Source organism: Protopterus annectens, chromosome 11.part0, assembly GCF_019279795.1.
Source record: "Protopterus annectens isolate FY-2018-M chromosome 11.part0, PAN1.0, whole genome shotgun sequence".
In the NCBI taxonomy this organism is placed as follows: domain Eukaryota; kingdom Metazoa; phylum Chordata; order Ceratodontiformes; family Protopteridae; genus Protopterus; species Protopterus annectens.
The window spans coordinates 932,041,004-932,066,024 of NC_056745.1; the positions used below are offsets into that span (position 1 = coordinate 932,041,004).

At 37.9% G+C, this 25,021-nt stretch overlaps 1 protein-coding gene across 6 annotated transcripts in view; it reads right to left on the reverse strand.

Moving 5' to 3' along the window:
* Nucleotides 1-285: 285 nt before the first annotated feature.
* The window catches only part of MAGI2 (membrane associated guanylate kinase, WW and PDZ domain containing 2), a 2,888,931-nt gene continuing 2,864,195 nt past the window's right edge, over nt 286-25,021 (reverse strand). For 3 of the 6 annotated variants that reach the window (XM_044088324.1, XM_044088323.1, XM_044088325.1), the window contains one exon: nt 286-3,179. In XM_044088324.1, the coding sequence (XP_043944259.1) occupies nt 2,380-3,179 (800 nt within the window). In that variant the 3' untranslated portion in view covers nt 286-2,379. The remainder of the gene's footprint in view (nt 3,180-25,021) is intronic. The other 3 variants (XM_044088326.1, XM_044088328.1, XM_044088327.1) reach the window with 2 other exon arrangements.

Here is a 25,021-nt window from a genome sequence, read left to right on the forward strand (position 1 = left end):
CCTCCATAGCAAAAACAGGGATGAGCAAAACTGTAGCACGCCACCAAGTCAGTACAAGAAAGGCTACATTAAAAAACAAAGTAATGCCAAGTAACCCATATAACAACATGTATGATGGTCCCCCATGAAAATTGCTCTCCCCAGAGGGGAACAGATAGGCCATTTGATTATAGGAAGTAGGGATGGAAAGGATGCAAAAAAGTCTGCTGCCTTGAGTATAACATTGCAGTCTAACAGTCAAGTGCACTCAGCTTAATTCTATGTAATGTGCTCAGACAATATAAACCATGTTTGGGTATGCATTTTATTTGACAGTGTTTTAGAATATCATACAATAAACAAGATTTCTGTAAAAGTTAATTTATCCATAGTGCTGCATTTCATAAAAATAGTTGTTCACTTACAGTCTTTTGTGACTATTAATACATTAAATCATATTTATAGAGATACAGCTGTACAGGGTAGATTCACAGCTAGCACTAAACAGCAATAGCATTTGGAATGGGGTTTGTGACATGCCATCTTCACAGGCTATTTTTTGATTACTGTTGCTTAAAGCAGTTACCATACAGACAGAAACTCATCTGTACAACTGAGAGTTTATGCAACTGTAATCTCAGGTTTCTTTACACATGGAAATAAGAGAGTAATAATACAGGTACGTGTACTACATTACAGAAGCTTTGATCAAAATCCATTATAAATGAATGACAAAAATAAAAAATAAAAAAATTTAAAAAATGATATGCCATTTGTCAGACAGGGATAAAGACTGAAGATCTGTATTTGTTCAGTAAGATATTAAGTACAGAATTTTAAATTATTGTGCTTTCTTAAAAAAAAGTATTTAATTAAAGCTGCAGAATCCTTTGCTTACAGTACAGCACTCATTTTCTGTAGTCAGTTTCTACCAGATTACTGAAACAATATACATTGCACCTAGTACAGTAGGCTTAAATACAGTAACATGGTTCATATAACAGAATATAATAATGGTGCACATGTACCGAATGCTGGTATTACAAAAATTACTCTTTTGATCATGAAATGTACTTCCTCTGCTAATTACAGAAGATTGACATTATCACATTCTTAAAATTCTACCAGTTAAAAAATGAAGTGCATTTAACATGTAGCTCTCAATACCATTGCAACTATTTTCCAGCATATACATCATATAAAAAAAATTGCTATGATGCATACCGTAAGATTTTCCAAATTTCAGATCTGCACTGTTTTGAGAAATTAACTTGTAAGATGTTCTGTTGTGTAACATTCAGTCACATGGTAAATTCTAAATTCTAAATCAACAGTCCATTGGTGATAGAGATGTGCAATTTATTCTCACTGCATCCAGCAGTTAACCATTTACTAAGATGCGATATTCAACTGTATTATACAGTGAAACTTCTAATATGAAAGCATAAGCAAAAAAGGCTATACTTTCCTTAGAAAAGTCAACAAATAAAGGAGACTGCAGCTTGTCATTAGAAGAAGCCAATCAGGAGCTGACTGGCTGCAAATATGTGTCATGATTTTTGTATTATTAAGTCACACATTCATTACTATACATCACCATGCATTCAGTTCAGTGGTACCTGTAGAATTTCACTTTATACCATGGAATCCATTTCTGTCCTTATGTGGTCTCCGCTTCCCAGCAGACATTTTATTTTTAAATCACTATGGCTCCAGTTAAAACACAGGACTCCAGTTTATACGCTCTAGCTCCAGTTTCATATCAAATAATCAGTTACTAGTGTCCTATGGCATAACCTCAGGATAATACTGCAACTCAGCTCAGTGAGCACTTCATCTGTCACTGTTCATCATCAATTTAACCCCTATCTAGATATGTTGTGAACAGTATATATTATATATAATATATATATATTTATATATATTTACAACTTAACTTTATTTAAAGATATATAATCTTTGCTCAACAACCGACATCATAGTGCAGTTTGGTTAAGGCAAATTTCCAGTTGCAATGTCTTAGTTTGCCCAGTTTTTGATGTAAACCTTGAGCAAGACTGGGATTCTTCATATAATTTACTCAAATGTAGATTGGAAACACTGTAAAAACTGCACTGTGCTTTCTCCAAAGTATCATGTTTGGTTCTTCCATAGCTGCCAAAGCTCCTACAGAGAAACTTATGACTCTGATTTACATATGCTGACTCTTCACCTTATTGACCCTAATAGACACTGTGCACATTATAAAGGAAAAAAGTTAATTTTTCAAGTTATAGATGTGGTGCATCTCATTTAAAATAATTTAACATAAAATTAAATAATGTGAGATATATTGGAAATGTTTTTTTTTTCTTTATTTTTAATTCAGAGTGAATGGTTAAAATGCAGAAACAAAATACTTCATTTGCTTATGGCAGAAGTACCAGACTTCAGTGCAATAGGCAACTTATCAGACCCAGGAATCTTCCATGGCCCAGGTGAGACAGTTGCCTTTCGAGCTATAGTGTTATTGCTGTAAGCCGTGCTACTTGAATGACGATGACGACTTTCACTGGTGAGCTTACTGGCCTCCCCACCAGGTTCTTTCTTCTTCTGGTCTATGGCACTCACAGGAGAGATGCTGTTGCTACTGCTATAGCTTCCTGTAACCCTTGGTAATTCATGGCTAACTGCAGAAACAGCTGGTGGTCTGTTCTGGTTGGTACTTACAGCATTATGGTTGTCTTTTCTACCAGGGGATCTTCCTCTGCTAATTACAGAAGACTGTGATCCTACAGGTTTTGCATTACTGATCTCAAAAGATTTGTTTTCCCCTACACCAGCACTGACTGCATTTTTTCTCCCAGTTGCATTTCCAGTTGAGGTGGTCCTGCCACCTTCCTTCTTCCTGATTTTGCCTTCAGAGAGTTGATTTATGGAAGCATCTTCATACCTTGATTTGTCCACTTTCTGAGGGCTTGTAGACTTTTCCCTCCTTTCTCCTGATCGCTTTTGTCCTTCTGCTGAAAGATGTCTCGTTCTTCCTATCTCTTGTTCCCTCATGACCGCCCATGTTGGCTCTGTGGACAGCTGGTGAATGGGGTCAGAGGAAAGGGCTAGATGTGATGAAGACGATTGTGACAGCATGTCATCAGGGTGCACAGCTACTTCCGGTAAACCTGTGGGGGCTGCAGAGGAAGGACTCCAGGAACTGGATTCGTCTGCTCAAAAAAGAATATATACAAAGTATCAGTTTGTACTTGTACACTAAAATAAATCTCTAATGTGATGCAACTAGTTCAGCTTACATATTTTTAGAAGCAGATATTTCTATATCAGTATCAAATGAAATAATTAGTACACAAAAATATTTTTCAGAATAATAAGTTTGCTAAATTGTTTAAATAATTTTGGTTTTGTACTGCATTTTAGAAGCCTGTGTTATTAATGCTAATCAAAGATATATTATGAGTATCTTGGTATATTTACAGATGTGCAAGGCGCATTAGAGTCTGAATATTGGCAGAGTTGAGCATCTTAAGCTTAATAAATTGTTGCTGCCATTTTTCTGCAGTCTCATTTTCATATCAGTTTAACACATCTCCTTTGACCTCCACACATGAATTGTTCTGAGAGGATATTCACTCTTCTGTGACATAAAGATATTCTAGATGACTGTTAGCCAACAATTCAGGATGACAGAGTATAATTGGATTCACTAATAAAAAAATTTGCTGCCACAACATGTTCAGGAAATTAGTTATCATTGTGAATTTTCACAAAAGGGAATACTCAACTAAAATGGAGAACATCGATATCTGTGCAGTAACTGAGACCTGGTTCAAGGCTCCAGAGAGCACCCCTGCAATACCAGGCTATAACTCTTACCACACTTTTTGGCCACCAAACCAGGACCGAAACACTAAAGGTGGAGGAGTGTCAATATTCACCAAGGATATTCACACCACCAGGCTAGCTGGCCAACACAATGTGTCTGAAATTCTCCAAGTGCAACTAACACTAGGTAAGACTGCAATCCAAATTGTAGCTTGCTACAGATCCCCCACCATACCCCAAGATTCTCACTACACCTTTCTAAACATACTGGAAAATATTAAGATAGAACCAAACACCCTAATACTGGGTGATTTTAACTACCCTGCCATTAACTGGGAAAACTACTCATGTCCCAACACCTTTGTGCAACGGTTCTTGGAATTCATAAATTCCAATGCCCTGGATCAACTAATCCATAGTCCCACCAGGGGCTCCAATATCCTAGACCTGGTCATTACCAACATGGGAAATCAATGCTCCATACCTATGGTCACCCCCTTGTTAGTCAGGTCTGACCATAAGCTAATCACCCTTAACATCCACATCCCACCCCACCCCTAGTAAAGAAACCACCATAAAAAACTTCTCCAAAGCCAACTTCATGCTACTCAAGTCAGAAGTGACAAACTTCATGACACCCATGCAGACAGGAACTGAAAGTTCAACTGCTGAATCCTACACTAAGGCACTGTATGAGCACATCCACTCATGCATGAATCGTGCCATCCCAAATTGAACCAAAATGCTCTCATCCAAAAAAAGGAAGCCAATCTGGTGGTCCCCTGCCATAAACAAACTTTACAACAAAAGGAAGAAACTTTTGCAGAAAAGAGGAAAATCCCAGGATGCCAAAAACTCCCTTACTAGCCTCAGTAAGAAACTGAGATCCCTCATAAAATCCTCCAAAGTTAGTTACGAAAATAAAATTGCCAAAGATTCCAAAGACAACCACAAAGCATTCTATAACTATGTCAAGAACCTAAATGGCAATGCTCAGATCTGCTCTGAGCAAAAACAGAATGGCAGTAAATATACTGATCCGAAGGATATTGCCAATATCCTGGCAGATCGATTCAGTGCCAACTTCACCCCCCTCTCACCCCCTAAATGGCCCATCTCAATACTGGAAGATTGCCAAATTCCAGTAATAACAGCCACACAGGTACAAAACGCACTCTCTAAAGCCAAGAACACAGCATCCATGGGACCAGATGACATCCTGGGCTGTGCACTACATGAACTACAATATGAACTGGCACCTCACCTAAGTGTCATGTTTAATCATAGCCTCACCTCAGGTTTCGTGCCCACTGAGTGGCGCAGAGCTACAGTTATCCCAATCCACAAGGGGGGATCCACCTTGGATCCTGGAAACTACCGTCCCATCAGTCTGACAAGCCTTATCTGCAAGGCCATGGATTATCATGGAACTTATAAACAAAGACATTGGCAACCTTCAAACACTGGACCCCACCCAGTTTGGGTTTGTGAAGGGCCGATCTTGTCTCATGAACCTGATTGACTTCTTTGAATCAGTCTCCAGAGCCATGGACAAGGGTAAGGTGGTCCACACAGCCTATCTAGACCTTGCCAATGCCTTTGACACCATCCCCCACTCTGGAATCATAGATAAACTTACTAAGTTGGGCATTAATCCCTATGTCACCCAATGGGTTGCTAAATGGCTTACTGATAGAACCCACACTGTAAAAGTAGCCGACTCCAACTCCAGCTCCAGACAAGTGACAAGTGGAGTACCTCAGGGTTTAGTCCTGGGGCCGCTCTTGTTTGGCATCTACTTCTCTGAAGTACAGGTCAACACTAAGGGACTCTGGCCAACAAAGTTTGCAGATGACTGCAAACTGGGAGACATTATTGAATCCCCAAATGATGTGGATACTCTACAAAAGGGCCTTACAGAAACAGATGCTTGGTGCCAGAGCCATGGGCTCAAGCTCAATGCCAAGAAATGCATTGTTATCCGCTTTGGGAAAAAACATGTATCCACGAATTACCATATAGGTGGCAGTACACTAAACACAGAAAGTGTGATAAGAGACTTAGGGACACAGGTGGACAGTGGTCTCACCTTCGATAACCACATCCCCACAACAGTCAAGAAATCCTTCTATGTAGCACACCTCATCATGAAGGGCTTTTCATCCAGAAAAAAGGAGGTCATTGTCCCACTGTACTCATCCCTCATTAGACCCATTATAGAATACAACGCCCCATTTGGTATGTACCTCTCAAGACATCTGCAACAACTGGAAAGGCCTCAGAAATACCTCACTAAAAGAATCACAGGCCTAAAGCGGATGCCCTACACTGACTGCCTTAAAAAACTTCAGCTATACTCTGTCGCATATCGTCTACTCAGAGGCGATCTCTGCTTAACATATAAGGCCATGTCAAACCCAGAGCTGTTGGACATGCTACACTTAAAGAAATCCCAATCCCTCAGAGCTACACGCTCCAGGGATCTAAACCTTGTCATCACAATAAACAAAACATGCTGGAGGGATAGGTTCCTGACCCAGAGACTCCCCAGACTCTGGAATAGATTGCCCATACATGTCAAGCAGAGTGCCTCTTTGGACCTCTTCAAGAGGAACCTTGACGATTGGATGGGAGAAAGGAAATTCACCCCAGGGATCACGTCAGTTGCCCTGCTAGACAGGGGTCCAGGAAAGTAAATAATGTGGGAAGAAATAGCCAGGGAATTGTTATGGCTAGGCTTGTATAGGCCCTAGGGCTGATAGCCTAGTACCAACCTATGAACCTATGAACCTATGAAAACATTTCTTTCAGGGTGCAACATACACCTTGGTAAGTTTATACAACTTTTCTCCAAGATTATTCTACGTCTCAAAGAACAGGTGCATCAAAGGCAAATCTGAAACTGGTAGCCTGCAGAACCCTGCCTCAACTCCAGAAACAGCCACCAAGAAACTCCTGTAAACACAAAGGTACCACCCAAAGCAATAACTTCTAAGACAGTCAATAGCTGGCATATCTTTTTACTTGCCTCTATTGCCTACATGTGACTGAAAACTAGTGTGTAAGTATTTGCATAATTTAGTGTTTGCTCATATTTTTTGCATTGAGTGTACATCCACGTACTCATTGACACCCACATACATGGATCCTCTCACTTGGTCAGTTGCGGAAAACTGACATACTGCCTGTTGAACAAGTAGCTGCAAATTTAATTGCATTAATTGCTCGAAATTATTTAACTATTTAAATTATTTACTGTTAACAAATAAGGATTACCCACAGAAGAACCTTCCAGTGAAATGTATTGTAACTGCATAATATGTTTTCTAAAGGAGATGCTTAGAATCTGTGAACACAAATGCAAGTGAAGTGCTTGTTTTTGGCAGGGTGTTAACATTGTTTCATATGACAAACTAATAAATTAAAATTGAGAAAAATAAGTGAATTCCGCTAAAGAATGCTCAGCAGAACAAAAAACAATGTAAATATTGGAAGAGCGCACTACAAATATTAGTATTTCATCTGAGAATTCAAAACTTGCTAAACAACCAAAATGGCGAAAAGACAGCTTCAAAACAGCTTCAGTAACAAGCTTTTACTATATTGAATCCACAATATATGAAATATAGAGCTTTGCTGTTGTAAAAGTCGTGGCGTTGTAATTCCACAGCTTTAAAACATATGGATGTCATAAAAAGAGAAAAAACAAACATAAAAGTGAAGAACCCTTCTGATGTAAACAATGGACAAGCGCTTTCAGCTTTTTCAAGCCTTCTTCAGATCCAAGTAGGTAAGCTGGGTTCAGTGTTTAAAAGTTGGTATCATCCAATGAAACAACCTACAGTGAATGATGAATGTTAACCAATCAGGTTAGCCCATTGGTTCACACCTCCATAGCTTGAAGTTAAAACTCTTTCCTGCACAGCATTTTATGTTGGAAAAACTAATATGAAGCTAAAGGAAAGAATTATCAAACATCAATCTCATATACATAACAGAAAGGAAACAAATTCTCTTTTCCTTCATTTACGTGAGCATGAGGGACATAGCTTTGTTTTCATGGTCATTTCAAAGATGCATTTTACTTCCAGAGAAGGAGACCTGACCAATCTGACTGAGAGAGAGGAAGCCAAATGGATAATGCGGCTGAGGGCAGATAACCCCCTGGCCTTAATGGCTGTGTTCCCTTAAAACCTTTTCTTAAAAATAGACGAGCAATGAGCTATGCTCACTTATGACCTGTTTTCATTGCCAGAAATCTTAGGTATACTGACTTAGGCTCTGATGTCCTAAAGAAATTGTTGAAATGAAATAAAAAAAGCGCCCTAAATGACCATCTTTATTTTTATTTTTCACCTTTTTCTCTCAAATCCTGGCTTTTATGCAGAGCTTGTTCTTTTAACTAGAACCTACTGAAAAGACTTTACTAATATTCCTTATGAAAATATGTCTGAGTCTGTTTTAGAAACATCAAACTGTCATGTTGTTTTAAACAAAGAGTTTTAAATAAAGAGTTTTAACTTCAAGCTATGGAGGTGTGTACCAATGGACTAACTTGATTGGTTAACATTCATCATTCACTGTAGATTGTTTCATTGGATGATACCAACTTTTAAACACTGAACCCAGCTGAAAGTGCTTGTCCATTGTTTACATCAGAAGGGTTCTTCACTTTTATGTTTGTTTTTTTCTGTTTTTACGACATCCACATATTTTAAAGTTGTGGAATTACAACGCCACTTAACTTTTACAACAGTAAAGCTCTATATTTCATATATTGTGGATTCAATATGGTAAAAGCCTGTTACTGAAGCTGTTTTGAAGCTATCTTTTCACAATTTTGGTTGTTTAGCAAGTTTTGAATACTCAGATGAAATACTAATACTTGTGGTGCAACACTCTTCCAAACTAATAAATTAAGCAGCCCTTGAAAACATTCATGGCCAGCTGATCTAAAATGCTCCTAAATGGATCTGATACATTATTATTTTCAAAACTAAGAACAGTTAATTTAGATTCCCTTCTGAAATGATGGCACACATAATGCTGAGTGCCAACAGACCAAATAAAAAAAGAGATTGTGAATTTAGGAGAAGAACAGCACATCTCAAACACTGTTCTTCTCCTTTAAACTTCTTATTTTGCAGGGTGCTGAACTTATATAATACCAACTGTGAGATCGCCATATCTTGGAGAAAAGGGAATATTCAGGGAAATGGCCATTTTGGACTTTTGTATATGTAAGTCCATTCTTTAGGCCACTCAGTCTCCACATTTTGGGACTCACTCTAGTGCATTCCAACATTTCAAATGGGTACCATTGTTTACTATGCAATAATTAAATGACTGAATAATAATGTTTTGTTCAGTTTTTTTTTTGAAAATGCTAGTCTGGAACATAAAATTATAAAAACTAGATATATGTAATGATGAGTGATTTTAAATCTTGGGTACGATTTACGTTTATACACACAGAGGGATGGACAAAACATTGATTAAGGGCAGTGCGGAGAATCTGCACTGTTTTTTCCACTTTGGTTACTAAAAAGATGCTTCTTCATACCACATACTGTTGAGTTGTATCAATAATTTGCACCTTTATTCTGTCTTATTTCATTTGGTTCAACTCTCATTTCTTTGAAAATACAGCTTCCCTAAGCAACTAGTAGCATACATTTGCCACATATACCAAAGAAAACTACAAGCCTGTCTTCCATTAATGTAATGTCCACCATCTCACTGAGCTCATTCATGTCTAGCTTTTCAAAGACCCAATGCTATTTGGCCTCCTATTTTTTTGCAAAAACAGTGCTTTTATAAACATCCACACTAGGGACCAAAATCTAAACTAAGACATAAACAAGGATCACTGAAGGGATAAATTATTTACACAGTGTATTCCCAGCCTATGGAACAGGTTACCAATACAAGTCAAACAAAACTACTACCTTGGATACCTTTAGGGTTAGTCTTGATGGCTGGATAGGTAGCCACAAATTTACATCAGGGTTATCATGTAAGGCTCTGCTTGATTTGGGAGGTAAGCAATACTAAGTGCTTAACAAGGGTGCCACGAACTTTTAAATGTGTCTACTTAACTGAACTACACGTTATGGTGCTTGTGATCACTTGCCGAGTATTATTCCTGTATACCCATGACCCAAATGACCCAGGATCAAGTAAGAGCCTGGATGCTGGTTAAGCAGGCCAAGGATGACAATGCTAGTTTACCCATCCTGAGAAAAGGCAAGTGGCCTGTTCTGCTGCAGTAGGTACAGTCTACCATCAGGGTTTTACAGTATGGGCCAACAGTAAACACCTAACAACAGCATATTTGTTTGCTACAGCTGAGTTTGGCTTATGTATAAAAGGGTGCATGGGCCAACTGCTGGCACAGTGAGAGTTCTACTTTTCTAGGTTTCTACGATGTAACAGGAGTTAGGAGTTAAGGAAAAAAAAACATTGTTTTTGAGCATGACTCAACTCCTGGTGCCAGCTAGTTTAGTTTCCACAGTCCAGATTACATGTGATTCAGCTCTCAAGGCATCTGCCAATTAGGAGAGGCCCTTGGTGTGGAGAGGGAAAATTGACCCTCAGATGGGAGGGGGGGGCAAAGAGAGGACTCCAGTTGTCTGATGGTCAGCGCAGCTTGCTGGAGCAAGCAAATTTGTAAAAAAAAAAAAAAAGAAGGAATCTCAAAAATGACAAAATATTGTACTTAAAAGCCATAGGTGTAATTTTCAGACATTCAGCTCAGAAAAATGCAATTTCATGTTTAGTAGCTATAATCAATGTTTGTCATTTGCAATAATTAGCAATAATGTTACCAGTTTTTAGGCTCCATATTACTAGCAAAAAAATGGCAATAATCAAGTGATGTGATTACAGTATTGCTACCGAAACAGCAACTATCTTATAAATAACGTATGTTTAGGCTCCTTCTACATTTTTTTCCAAATTAAATTTCCTGAAGCTTTTAATGGAAGAAACATGTTTTGTATAAACGTGCAAACACTCGAGCGAGTGCATGCGCACGGGCTCGTGAGCACACACACACACACACACACACACACACACACACACACACACACACACACACACACACACACATTTTTGCAGAGATCAAGATGTTCATACCCCATATGATAGGTTTGCACTCTTTAATCCCCTAATTTTACAAGTCCACAACCACGGAGAAAATAAAACAAAGCCCCCACAGACTGAATCACTGCATGTTCCCAGACAGAAAACACACCAGTAGAAATCACATTTCAGTGATTTTCTATGGGGAGCAGTGATTTTGGAGTTCTGTGATAGGGAATTAAACTTTGCAGGTTGAAATATTATCCACTCAACAAAGAGTAGGGAAGCTAATCTTTAAACCTGACACAGGCAGTTTAACTTCCATTTTATTTTGTAGTTGTTTTAGCCCCATCAGTTTATCATTTGTGTAAATGTTTTTTTTTTTATTCATCCTTCTTTGTTAACACTCATGGAAGCTGAGAGCTACTATGTTTGCTCTACCATTTGGATGGCCCCTCTTTTTAAAGTAATTTTTACAGTGGTAATCTACCATTGACATACTGTACTCCTTCCAGCTAATAGAACAAAGGATAATCGAGCTCCTGAAACAGAGTTTGTAATAATCTACAACATACTTGATTTTCCTTACTTTAATTGTCATCGGCCTACTTGCAAACTTAATGAAAAGTACATCAGGTTTGCCTCCCGCTTAATTTATCCATGCTACATTTCTACCTCATGAACTCCAGATAAACCGAACTGCCCTAAAAGGCAGTTGTACAATTAGGTTGCTGTAAATGTTATATATACCTCTCAACCTAGAATCATCAAAAATCTGGACAAGGACCATGAAAAATAGGTACAAATCTGTAGGCTGATTAACGTAAGATTTGCATACATAATTGCATAATCCCGCCCACTCCAATGGAATTGTGGGATAACAACTTTCAAACGCAAACTGAAGAACAGACAACCAAAATATGGCACCAGAGTCCCCCTGCAGCCATTCCAGTGTCCCATTACCTGGCTATTTCACCCCATTTACCATAAACACTAATGCGTGCATGCATACTGCTTTACTTCTACAATGATTATTTGGATTTTTATTTTTACATTTTATAGCACAATGCACAAACACAAATAGGTATCTCCAAGAACCCACACAACACGGAGCCTGGACACACTCTGTTACACCAGTTGACTTAAAGTCACGTACTGCAGTAGTTTAAGAACACGCAGTAATCCAAATTATTTGATTAAGCATTTAATTGTAGAATCCACTTTTCGTCAAGAAAACACCTCAACTTCTTCAGAACAAACAATCAGACATTATAGTCCAACCCATTTAAATACGATGAAACCAAGTCACATGTTTGAATAAATTAAATATATTGACATTTAAAAAAGTTAACTACCCTCAATACATAATTTATGTTTATATTACGAACCATTGTTAATAAAAAGTTAATAAAAAGTTACTATGAATGTGTTAGTTAAAATGTAACATATAAAAATATACAAAGTTAAGTATTTAAAAACATATTACTTGTGTAATCACGTAAAATATACCCAAATTAGATGGTCAAAACATTTTTTCAGTGACAAAGACTTTAAACATTATCAAAAATGTAATACAGCTCACAAACGTGTAGAACATGAAAATATACTATAATCTATATAAATTCTAAACCTTCTGCATGTAATGAAATATTACAAATATTACAAATATAATATAATATATTCCTAAGCCCAATATAAACACCACATATTCCTTCTTTGATAACTTACTTTATCTCATTAGATTCTTTAACCGCAAAATGCACATAATTGAGCATGTTTCGTTTAAACCTGGATATTGGCAGGCATTTGACCTCAATTGCCAAAGTAATTCACTCTCTTCTAATTTTAATGATTCTGGTCCACCCCTCCCGTCACTTCTTAATTGATGAATAACTCCAAATTTGAATGTATGACTTGGGTGCTCGTTCACATGTCTAGCCAATGCGTTTTCTAATTTACTGTTATCTATACAGTAAATGTGTTCATAAATTCTTTTGCCCAGCTTTCTATCTGTCTTACCAATATAGAAAGCTGGGCAAAGTGAACACTTGGCTAGATAGACTACTTGTTTACTCGTACAGTCAAATCTTCCTGGTATTTTAAATTTCCTATTACCTATAGTAAAATAAGTGTTTGTGTCTATATATTTACAAATACGGCACATACCACACTTAAACATCCCGTCTCTATTACTACGGGTCCTAAATTTAGTCTCTAAAATAGATTTCAAGTTATTACCTTTCCTAAAAAACACTTTAGGTAATAAAGGAAATAAGTCCCTAAGATGGCCATCCTTCATAAAGATGTCCCAATTCTTTTAAATAATGCTTGATACTTCAAGTGAATCAATATTAAAGGTAGAAATAAAACTATAGGGACTAAAAGGTTGTTTCTCCACTCTAACCCAGGGGTTATCTTGTACTATGTCACTTAAAATTGGGGTATATACACCTGTAGTCCTTTTGTATTGGACTTCACTCATCAATTCATGTATTAAACCAAGTGGGTAACCTCTCTGAGAAAAGAAGGACTGTAATAGTTTACATTCGTCTTCAAAATCTTTATCATTTGAAGTCATTCGGGCAGCTCTAACCAGTTGTCCCTTTACCACAGATCTTTTCTGAGATAAAGGGTTACAACCGGTATAGTGTAAAAACATATTGAAGTATGTGTCTTTCCAATGAATCCTAGATACATACGTTTTTCTCTGATTATCTTTACTGAGTTCCACATCTAGATATACTATCTTGTTGTTACTATAAGTTGATGTGAAACTCAAAAAATTGGTGCTAGCATTGAAACCTTCAAGCATCTGTTGCATCTCGTCAAACCTACCATCAAAAAGAATAAAAATATCGTCAAGAAAACGAGTGTAGAACTGAATTTTTTCTTTATATAGAGGGTTGTTAAACACAAACTCTCTCTCCCAATGAGCCATGACTAAGTTTGCAATGCTAGCACCAGAAGGAGAGCCCATCGCCACCCCTACTTTCTATTGATATATTGTCGTGTTAAATAACACGTAATTATATGATAAGACTGTGTCAATCAGTTCTTCCACAAGTTTAATCTCTTCAGTAGGTGCCCTGAGGAGTCCTAACATATGTGAAACCCATTCAATACCTTCTTGATGGGGTATAGACAAATATAAGTCTTTCACATCTATTGTTATGAACAAGTAGTCGCCACTATAGTTCAATTTGTTAACATTTTCTAAAAAGGACCATGAATCCTTTGAAATCTGTATTTCCTGCTTTACATATTTCTTTAAAATATTGTCAATTACTTTCGCACAAGTGTAGGTAATACTATTCCTACTGTCCACCAATGGCCGCATTGGTGGACATTCGACATTTTTATGCACTTTTGGATACCAAATAAAATAGGTAACTGAGGTGCTGGTTGAGTCATAAAATTATACATAGTTTTATCTATCCTTGCTTCAATGTATAATTCCTCTATTAATGCCCTAACCTTTCTGTATGCACCATTTAATTCATTTCTGGATACCTCCTCATATGTATCACTGTCAAGTATACTCAACATTCTATTATTGTAATCAATGGTATCCATTATCGCCAAACCACCGCCCTTGTCCGGTTTCATTATTCGGACTTGGGCTTGGCATAAGAATGTCAAAAAATCCCTCTCTTGCCTACTGATATTAAATTGTGGTGATTTAGTATGTCTTGAAGTATACATTTTTCTTTCCAAATTACGTAAATCTAGTTCACTTAACTGCTCATATAATGCAATTAGTGGATGTAATGGTGGATTATATACACTAGATACGTAATAATTACTTCTTACATTCATATCCTCACCCACCAGTGCTACTAAATTAAATTTGTGGGTAAATAGTTTAAGATCAATTAATGTTTTTGCTATGTCAAAATGTTTGGAAGGAGCAAAGGTTTGCCCCTTTGCTAGTACATCAATAATGTCCGGCTCAATAACAATCCCAGAATAATTAAAGATCTTAAAATCCTTGTTGGAATTATGTAAAAGATTACATTTGGGATAGTTACTTTCTATTGAGTCGAACATCTCTTCTTCTACCATTTGTTCCTGTTCTTTTTCCTTGTTGCCCTTGTTTTCAGTCCATTTGTGGTCGAGGCTTGGTTCCGAAAATTTGTTTGATTCGAATTCGATGTACCACGGTTAGGATTCCCCACATTATTGTCAATGTTAATATTATTGTTACTATACAAACATGCTATTCTGTCACTACGACGAATAGCTCCAGAAGCAGCGTTTAACTGATTGGAATTAGAATCATTAACATTCCGTGAGGGGATAGCCATGTTATTTTCTAAGTTCTGACTGTCCCTACTGTTCGTAACAAGGATGTTGGCAGTAGGCAGAAAACTGCCTTGCGAGTTAGGTGGCTTTGTATAAGCCACACCTGCCTCATAGTCCCTCAAGTCCCGCTTGATTTTCTTAATTTTAGTAGCGTTACTTTTCACTACATACTGATCAATACTTGTGAATATACGATTGAAATCAAACTGGTATCTTGAGAATTCCATGTCCTTTCTTATATCATTATCCAAAATATTTATTTCATTAATCAAATTATCCACAATCTTTTGATAATGAGTACACAACAGTTGCAGGAACTCAAACCCGTGCCTATCGAACATATCTATCAGGGCTTTATGAAATTCGGAACCTGCTGTAAGCCCCATAGGGTACTACCAAAGTCTGAGCCCTTTAGGTATAATCTTCAATTTAATACATTCACGGAAATATGCTATTTCAAGCTGTATTTTCCGTAGTTTAAAAAGCTTTTCATCGAATGAATTTAACCTCGAAGATAAATCTGTTCTTACCTCACAGTTGGCATCTGAATTAATGCTCTGCTAAACAAAGGAATACTGTCTCACAATGAAAATAGACTCAGCATTAAAACTTCTCTGCCCTTGAAACTCACATTCATTGAAACAGCATTGAAACCCACACCGCATCCAAAGAAAATGCATCTAGCCAGTGGTGATAAAGATTACCTTTGTGCAGTTTTCAAATCATAGGCCGCTTTAACACAAAACAAGAAACATACATGGGTTCTTTGATGCACCTTCCTGACTTTATTAAATTATATTCCTTGCATAATGCAACACACTTGTTAGACTTAAGTTATAGCGCATTTTAAATTTATAGTGTGAACATTTTTCCAGTAAGCAATGAAACAAAATGCATGAACCAATAATGACAGAAACTGCCCATTTAAGAACATTTCCATCATAAAAGTGTAAATATATAAATAGAATGACAGTAGTGTAAGCCATAGGCATCTTGCACAGCTCCTTGCACTTATTTTCAATTTCAGTTTTATTTGGGGGGGGGACAAAAGGGCAAAAACCAGAGACATTTTAATCATTGCTTGTATAATTTTGGAAAGCTGCTAGAATAAAACATGTTACTACCATGCATTTTACTGCCAAGTCTTGGACCCAGGACACTGTGCACTACAGTCAGAACAACATACCCCTATGCCAAATCGTCAGCTTCTTGAAAGACAGACTGAAACTTAAATGGCGATCGTTCAGTGAATTTAGTTCTCACTTCTCACCATAGCTCTCAACCTCTTAGCACAAAAAAAACAAAAGAAAGCCAATAATGGGGAATACAACCCCAAAATAGAGACACATTTCAAATACTTAACTGAACTTATAAGCTTAGAGAATTGCTAGAATAAAAGGTTTTGTGTTACCATTTATTTTCTAAAGAATATGAAGTCTGTACTTCAAATGCCTATTATTTAGTGAATTTAACAACAAAAATCCTTAAAACCAAAGATTTCATGAGGAACAGAACAAAAATATGAGGAATAAATTCAGAAGTGGTGGTGGCTAGGGACTTTAAGCTCTTTTTACCTTGTACCCAAGGTACAGGGTTTGAGCCTTTCTAGCCACCATCTCCATTGAATGGGGGCATTTTCACAGACACACAGAGTATGGGTGACATTTTATTACTAAATACATTGACTCTTTAAATTGTAAACTGATGGTCAGAGAAGATTAATCAGGTGGTCATAATATATATATATAAATGCCAGCTGATAACAAGTAACTGAGCATCGATCAAGCCAGGAGTCCGACCATGAATACTGTTATTGTATGAAAATAGAAAGCTGAAAAAATCAATATGTTAATGAATTAAAAGGGGTTCAAAGGGCAGACAAGCAGGACAAAGTTTTGAAATAAATGCATGCACTTCCATGAAACCATCTTCTGCAAATCACACTTTCTGCTCCAACACTAAGAAAAATATTTATATGTGTGCAGCACTTTGTTATTGTTGTACATTACAGTCAGTCTTACAAATTGCATGAATCTATACACACACACACACACACACACACACACACACACACACACACACACACACACACACACACACACACACACACACACACACCCTCTTAAGCAAAGAGAATCTGCTGTAAAAGGTACCTTGTCCAACTGCCTAAACGACAGCCTCCCAACTCCAGGACTTAAACTGCAAATGGCAACTCTAGTAATTGAACTCCATGGCTTACAAGTACTTGAAATGGATGAAAATACAAAGCATCGGAGCAACTGCATGGCTTAAAATTACCAAACCGTGTGTCCGAGCAACTGCATGGCTTAAAATTACCAAACAGAGCATCTGAGCAACTGCATGGCTTAAAATTAACGCGCGCATGTCTAAGCTTCATTCTGACAAGCTGACGGAGCTGACATCATTATGCATGTGATGACAACAGCTCCAAAAGCGCGATCTGTAAAAATTAGATTAAAAAATCGGAAATGAAGGGGTGCCACTCGGGAATCATGGCACCCCTTCATTGGGACCCCAAAACATGGTAAAAAATGAAAAATTTGGGACGGTTGGGAGGTATGATGCTATAGCAAAATAGTTAATTTAGTAATTAACAGATTTTGTTCTAAATGCTATGGTACAAAATGTATACATTTTTGCATGGTTTCATTGCAGTTGCTTTAGAAGTATTCTTTTTTTGCATGTGTTGTGTTATGTTTGTGGTATGTGTTGAATTGTTGTTGTTGTAGCATCTATTTAATTAGTTTTGCTTCCAAGTAGGGATATGTTAAGTGTTGTCACTCACTTTTATCAGTGACAGTAGCAATCATGGAGTTAGATTATTACAGAAGACAGTGTGATAAACAGTTCCAACGGCCACAAAAAGCATAGACTTTGGTGTGTTTCAGTTTTAACTGTTGGCTGATTCTACTGTTTTTGATTTTGTCCAGTTTAAATCAAAGAATCAAGGTTCTGTGAACCCTCCTTTGACAAACAATATTATTTTCTTTCTACTAACTGCTGCCAGTCCAACTGTTCAGTTTACAATGGCTTTCTTTGTTTTAAATTGGGACTTAACTGAACTGGTTCATAGGTATATACTAGGCTAATGACCAACAGGGCCTTTATAAGCCTAGCCATGGAATCCAACCCAATTGTTTCCCTATCTATCATGGGCATTTATTAGGAGAGGGTATGTTAGGAAGTTTCTAAAGGTTATGGGGGGGGGGCATTACTATCTGACTTTTGATGAATTTCCGATTTCCCATTTATTGGTCAAGGTTGCAGTTAAATAGGGTTAGGGATGATCTCTGCTTCACATGGATGGGGAATTTGTTCCAGCTCATGGGGATCCTCTAACACATATGTTTATCTTGCCAACATGTCTTATTTATGTCACAATCAAAATTTAAATCTTGGATCTACTGGTCCTGATGCTGTTCATTTTGCAGATGTACAAAAAGTCTATCAGAGCTGGCACTGACGGTCCTTGTATGCCAGGCATAGATCACCTCTCAGTATGCCAGGCATAGATCACCTCTCAGTAACCTGTATGAGACAGAGTATAGAGCTAGGACTTTAAGCCAATTCATGTGTGACAATGTGTTTATACCTTGGATTCTCCTGGAAAGGGACCTTTGTGCATGTTCCAACTGTTGCATATGTCTGGCCAGGTACATGCTGAAGAGGACATTATACTTACTGATGCATCTGATAAGGGCCAAATAAAGTGGCACTATGATTTCCTTGGACTTGGATGCCATGCCCTTAATTTTAAGTTGGGTGATTTAGAAGGATTTTCTTACTACCTTGGACACATGTTGCTCGAAGGGCAGATTACTATCTACACATGTTACCAAATTCCTGACTACCAGGTCCACATTTAGGGGTGTCTTATAAATGGAGTAGTTAGTTTTGGTGGTAGTTTCCCTATAATGCATTTCCTGTCAGTCATTCTCCTGTGTTAAACCCACTTGTAAGAAGTTTGTGTCATGGGGAAATCTAGGATAGCTCCCAATTTACAGTCATCTGTTAACTTGTTCAGCCAAGGGCCCTTGAAATTAGACTTTACCTCTGAGAAGTAGATGCCAGATAGGAGTGGTCACAACATGCAGCCCTGAGGTACTCCACAGGTGACTCATCTCTTAGTGGAGGTGGTATCATGAATCCTGGCTTTCTGGGTCCTGTCTGAGAGCCAGGTAGCAATCCACTGAGTTACGTCACATTTTATGTCCAATTTGGTGAGTTTTGTCAACTACACCTGAGTGTGGTATTTTATCAAATACCTTAGCCAGGTCCAGGTAGGTGGTATCCACCATTTTCCCCATATCCATTGCCTTGATGACCTCCTCAAAGAAGTCCATCAGATTCAGTACGAATGATCTTCCCTTGACAAAGCCATACTGGGTTGGGTCCAGTGTCTGAAAGTTGCTTACGTCTTTGTTGATAATTTCCATGCTAATTCTTGCCATGGTTATGCATATTAAACTAGTCAAACTAACAGGTCTACAGTTTCTGGGGTCAGTTGATAGTCCACCCTTGTGAAGTGAGATAACTGTTGTATTCCTTGTACAAGTGTGTTGCTTCCACTGACCCCAGAAACTACAGATCTATTAGCCTGACTAGTCTTATCTGCAAGCCCATCATGAGAATCATCAATGGACCTTATCAACAAAGACACCGGTAACCTCCAAACACTTTGACCCTACTCAATTTGGATTTGTCAAAGGGAGAGCTTGCCTGTTAAACCTGGTGGACTTCTTTGAGACAGTCACCAAGGCCCTTGATGAGGGGAATTCTGTGCACACAGCCTACCTAGACTTAGCCATGGTTGTTGACACTATCCCCTATTCAGGCATAATTAACAAACTCATCCAGCTAGGTATCAACCCATATATCATTAGATGGGTTGTTAACTGGCTCACTGATAGAACCCATATAGTCAAAATAGGGGAATCCACCTCCAGCAGCAGACCTGTAACCAGTGGTGTTCCACATGGATTAGTCCTGGGACCTCTATTGTTTGGACTCTATTTCTCCAAAGTGCAAGCTAAAACTAAAGGTCTGTGGCTAACAAAGTTTGTTGATGACTGAAAACTGGGAGCAGTCATAGAATCTTCAAACAATGTCAACATCCTACAAGAAGGTCTTACACAAATAAATGACTGGTGCCAAAGTCATGGACTTAAAGTCAATGCAAAAAAATGTATTATCATCCCTTTCAGTAAGAGTGATGTTTCTGCTAACTACCACATCAATAACAACATCCTAGGTATGCACTCAGTGGTGAGAGACTTGAGCACACAACTTGACAGCAGCCTTAACTTTGATCACCATGTCTCCACAGTGGTAAGAAGGGCATTCTATATTGCTCATCTCATAAGTAAGGGCATTGCCTTCAGAAAAAAAGACGTTGTAACCTTCCTGTACTCTTTCCTCTTCAGGTCAATAATTGAGGACAATGCCCCTTTTGGTATATACCTTTCCAAGCACCTGTGGCAACTGGAGAGACCACAAAGGTTCCTCACAAGGAAAATTCAAGGTCTTCAGCATCTTTCCTATGTGGATCATCTGAAATCACTGCAACTTTATTCTGTTTCATACAGACTGCTCAGAGGCAATCTCTGCCTTTCATATAAGGCAATCTATGACCCTGTTTATTGGAAATGCTGCATATCTGCAAGTCAAATGGTACACAGACTACTCGCTCTAATGGCCTTAACCTGGTATGTGACATTAATAGAACCTGCTGGAGGTACAGATTTGTCTCCCAGCGATTGACACACCTTTGGAACAGACACACGCTTCATGTCAAGCAGAGCACCTCATTAGCCCTCTTCAAATGCAATCTGGACGATTGGTTGGGTAACCGTAAATTCACCCCAAGGGTCCCACCTATGTCCCTCTTGGACAGGGATGATAGGTGCTGATTGTGGAAATAAGGGTAAAACTTGACTAGGCTTGTAAGGGCTCTAGGGTCAGTAGCCTAGTAACCTCCTATGATCCTCCCTTCTTGTTATACAAAGCCTGCTAGAGGCTACAGTTGAAAAGTGACTCAAATGGTCCTGATAGGTCATGTTTCAAGCTTCTTTAGGAGGCATTCCAGGATATTGTCAGGGCCCACTGAGACTGTGTTTTTGATCTTACCAAGTGTTGCCAGGACCTGCTCCTTGTTAATAGTTGGGGGAATATGCTAGTAGGTATTTCATGGGGGAAGTGGGAGTGATGGGGTTTAAGACTGAGATGGATTTGTCAGCCAACAAATTTGCTATGTCATTCTACTCAGTGAAGGTAGCACCACTGACCACTGGTTTGGCACACTAGTTTGTGCTGTCTTTGAGGTTTCAGACATAGCTGGTTAAGAGGAACTTGCTTTGGTTTGCTGCATAAACATGAAGTTAATCTGACCTTGTGTGTGTGTGTGTGTGTGTGTGTGTGTGTGTGTGTGTGTGTGTGTGTATATATATATATATATATATATATATATATATATATATATATAGCTGAAGGTTAGCATATGGTCTGCTGTTTCATTATACAACTGATACCCAGAGTGCTTGTAAATATTCCCAGCTGTCAGAATTCCATACCAGTGACTTACAGGCAGACCCTTGTTTTAACAAATACTATCTGCTTTTCTTTACTTATTGAATGACAAATGATGCCTTTACAAAGTTGCTTCTCAAGTAATTTTCTTTGGTTTAAAAGTAATCTGTCATAATAATTAAAAAAAATAAGTCTATATCTTGGCAACAATAAATCTGTGCTTTTATCATAATTTACTTGTGCAGAGCACTTTAAAAGTTTTATATTTAAACCGCTTCTCCTTAAAAAGTCTGTATATAGACCTAGCCAAGCTAAAATCTTTAATTTGTAAAATCTTAAACCTTCTGTAGTGAAGGCCCATTGGATGGGCAGCTATGGTGGTGCAGCGGTTAGCATTGCCACCTCACAGCAAGAGGTTCTCTGGTTTGATCCTCGGCTGGGGTGTCTTCTATGTGGAGTCTGTATGTCCTCCCTGTGGTTGTGTGGGTTTCCCCTGGGTGTTCTGGTTTCCTCCCACATCCCAAAGACATGCCGTAGGTGGATTGGACACTCTAAATTGGCCCTAGGCCTGTGTTTGTGTGCCTTCTGTGGAAGGTTGGGCGTCAGGCTAGCAACTTGACACCCTAAAACTCCACTGCTAATCATGAGCAGATAGATAATCCACTGTAGCAACCCCTAACTGGGAAAAGCCAGAAGAAGTGAAGGTCCATTGAATATATCCAAATAACCAGTTAAGGACATACTACTACATGACTCCTAAATTCTCATGACTTTTTACCTTTTATGTTTTCAGTCTTTATGAGTACATTCAGACCAATAAAGACAAACTCAACTATCTATAGACATCCATGCATACTATAGCCTTATTTTTGCCTCATTAGTACAGCGTACGTGAATTGCTTGGCTATACTATAAAAGCACAGAGCTCAAAATGAAGCCTGATGTCCTTAAACATTAAAGTGCCTGCAAAATATCCCAAATAACTTTCAAACTGAAAGGCAAAAATGTCACTCAAATAAACCATTCAGTAAAAACTGCAAGAAAGACCCAGCTAAGCTAGTGTTTTCATTGTATAAAACTTTAAACCTTCTCTAATGAAGGCCAATGGAATATGTGCAAACAACCTCTCAACCTCTTAGCACAAAAAAGTGTTGCTCTTATAAACTTAGAAAGTTGCTTGAATAACAGGTTTTGTCTTAGCATGCATTTTTCTGAAGAATTTGAAGTCTGAAACACAAATGTATGTCATTATTGGGTTCCTATTAGATGACCAAAGATGCATTCTTTCGAATGTGTCTTGGTCGAACTTGAAAAGACGAAAAGGCAAAATGACGAAGCGGCTTATAAGCAAATTCTTTCCCTGGGAAAGAATTCACTTGGCCGCGTCCATTACTTTGCCATTTTTGTCACTGTAGTGTGATCTCGGAGTTGGTATATTTAAGTAGGGGGGTGTGAGGGCCCACTTTATGTTATGTTTTAATTGTTATTTATTTATTTTTTTTGGAAGAGCGATTTTTTTCCAAGGGAATAAAATCGCTATTCTAAGCGTTCGAGTTTGTAAGCTTTCGCTTACATGGGGTCAATAAATAATCGTTCGCTTTCCTAAGTGTTCGATGATTTGATATAGACCCTCATTATTTAGTGACCTCAACCCTCAGATCATCCCAGCGATTTCTCAGAAAATCACAAATTTTATGCGGAACAGACCAAAAATATGAGATAAAAATCTGGGCATTCTGTGAAAATCTGTACAGTTGAGAGGTATGTATGCAAGCAATGTCTTAAGGACGTACCAGTGGGATTCAGAAACTATGTAGCTAAAGTTGATGTCATTAATACAGTGAAGTTTTAAATGTATCCCTGGTGTCCAGTGTTTCTCTTCATTCCCAATACCCGTACTAATGTCTGTGCCCTTAAGACAATGAAGTTTTGAATGTATCCCTGATGTCTGTTGATCCCTCACCTCATAATACCTATGCTGATGTGGGTACCATTAGAGCATTATTGTCTAGTGACTAGTAAATCCCCTCCACCTTGATCCCCATAGTGATGTTAGTACTGTTATAGCACATCTTTTCCCTGGTGTCTACTGAATTTCCCATCCTAATCATTCTATTGCTGTCAGTGCCTTTACGACACCTATATTTAAGACTAATTCCTGGTGTCTAGTGAATCCTACTACCCCTGATCTCTGCAGTGATAGTGCCATTAAGGAACTTCACTGAATTGTTCTCCCTGTGTCTAGTGGTTCCCCCCACCCTTGATACCCATAATAAGGGCATGCCATGTATTTAAACACAGTCTTTTAATCATATTCAATATCGTGACATGGTGGGAATGGCCATGCTGATCTACACTGCTGTGGATTTTCTTGAAGAGCCTTCCTGCAGGCAATTAGCATATGTTTCTTCAGTGGACTGCCTCATTAGTATTCAGCACTGCTGTGAGGCCAGCCCTATGTTGTGCTGCACGTTTTTTGTGCTTGAGTACCATGAAGCACTGTGCTACAGCAGTTGCTGAATCGAGAAAAGGTACTGCGGTGTGTACATTGAGGTATCTTATTGAATTCTGGCATCTATTTCTGATATCTTGTTATTTTGTAAAATTCTTACTGATTCATTTTAAGTTTTATATAATGCCTTTGTTCTAGTTGTTAACCTTTGTAATCCTTTAGTTATCATGGGATATGAGAAAAGTTAATCTTTTTTATTGCTACTGAAGATTTATGATTGAGAATTTGTCGATAATTCCCATTTAATGGATTTACCACATCCATAAATATTTCTCTCCTTTTTTGTGCACATAATTTGGCTATCTTAATCTTACCATGGATAATAAACAACTAATTTTCCTCCAGTCTTTTGTTTTAATTTTTGGCCACCTCACATATTACTATCATTCTCATCTATCTTTGCTTCTGTCTTGGCATGAATTTAATATACATATCGTGACACCTGTGACATAATACAATTAGCGTCAAGCTACTTTGTTTTTACATATAAACTAACAAGTGTTTCCCATTTTCTTAGGTAGCCACTACAAAAAAGTTCTTTCTGGCTCCAGAATCTGCACAACCATTGTCTACGAAAATACCATTTTGACAAACCCTTCTAAAGCACTGCAAATCTGTAACAACTGTTTATAATTTTAATTTTTTTGTAACCTGATATTGAAATCTTAAAATTTATAATTTGTGTGTAATTAGGTTGTGTACATGTGGAACTTTTCTCCCTGGGCTACTTAGTCCAGTCAGACTTCCCCGGTAAACAAAAGTAAAATAAATAAATTGAAACTA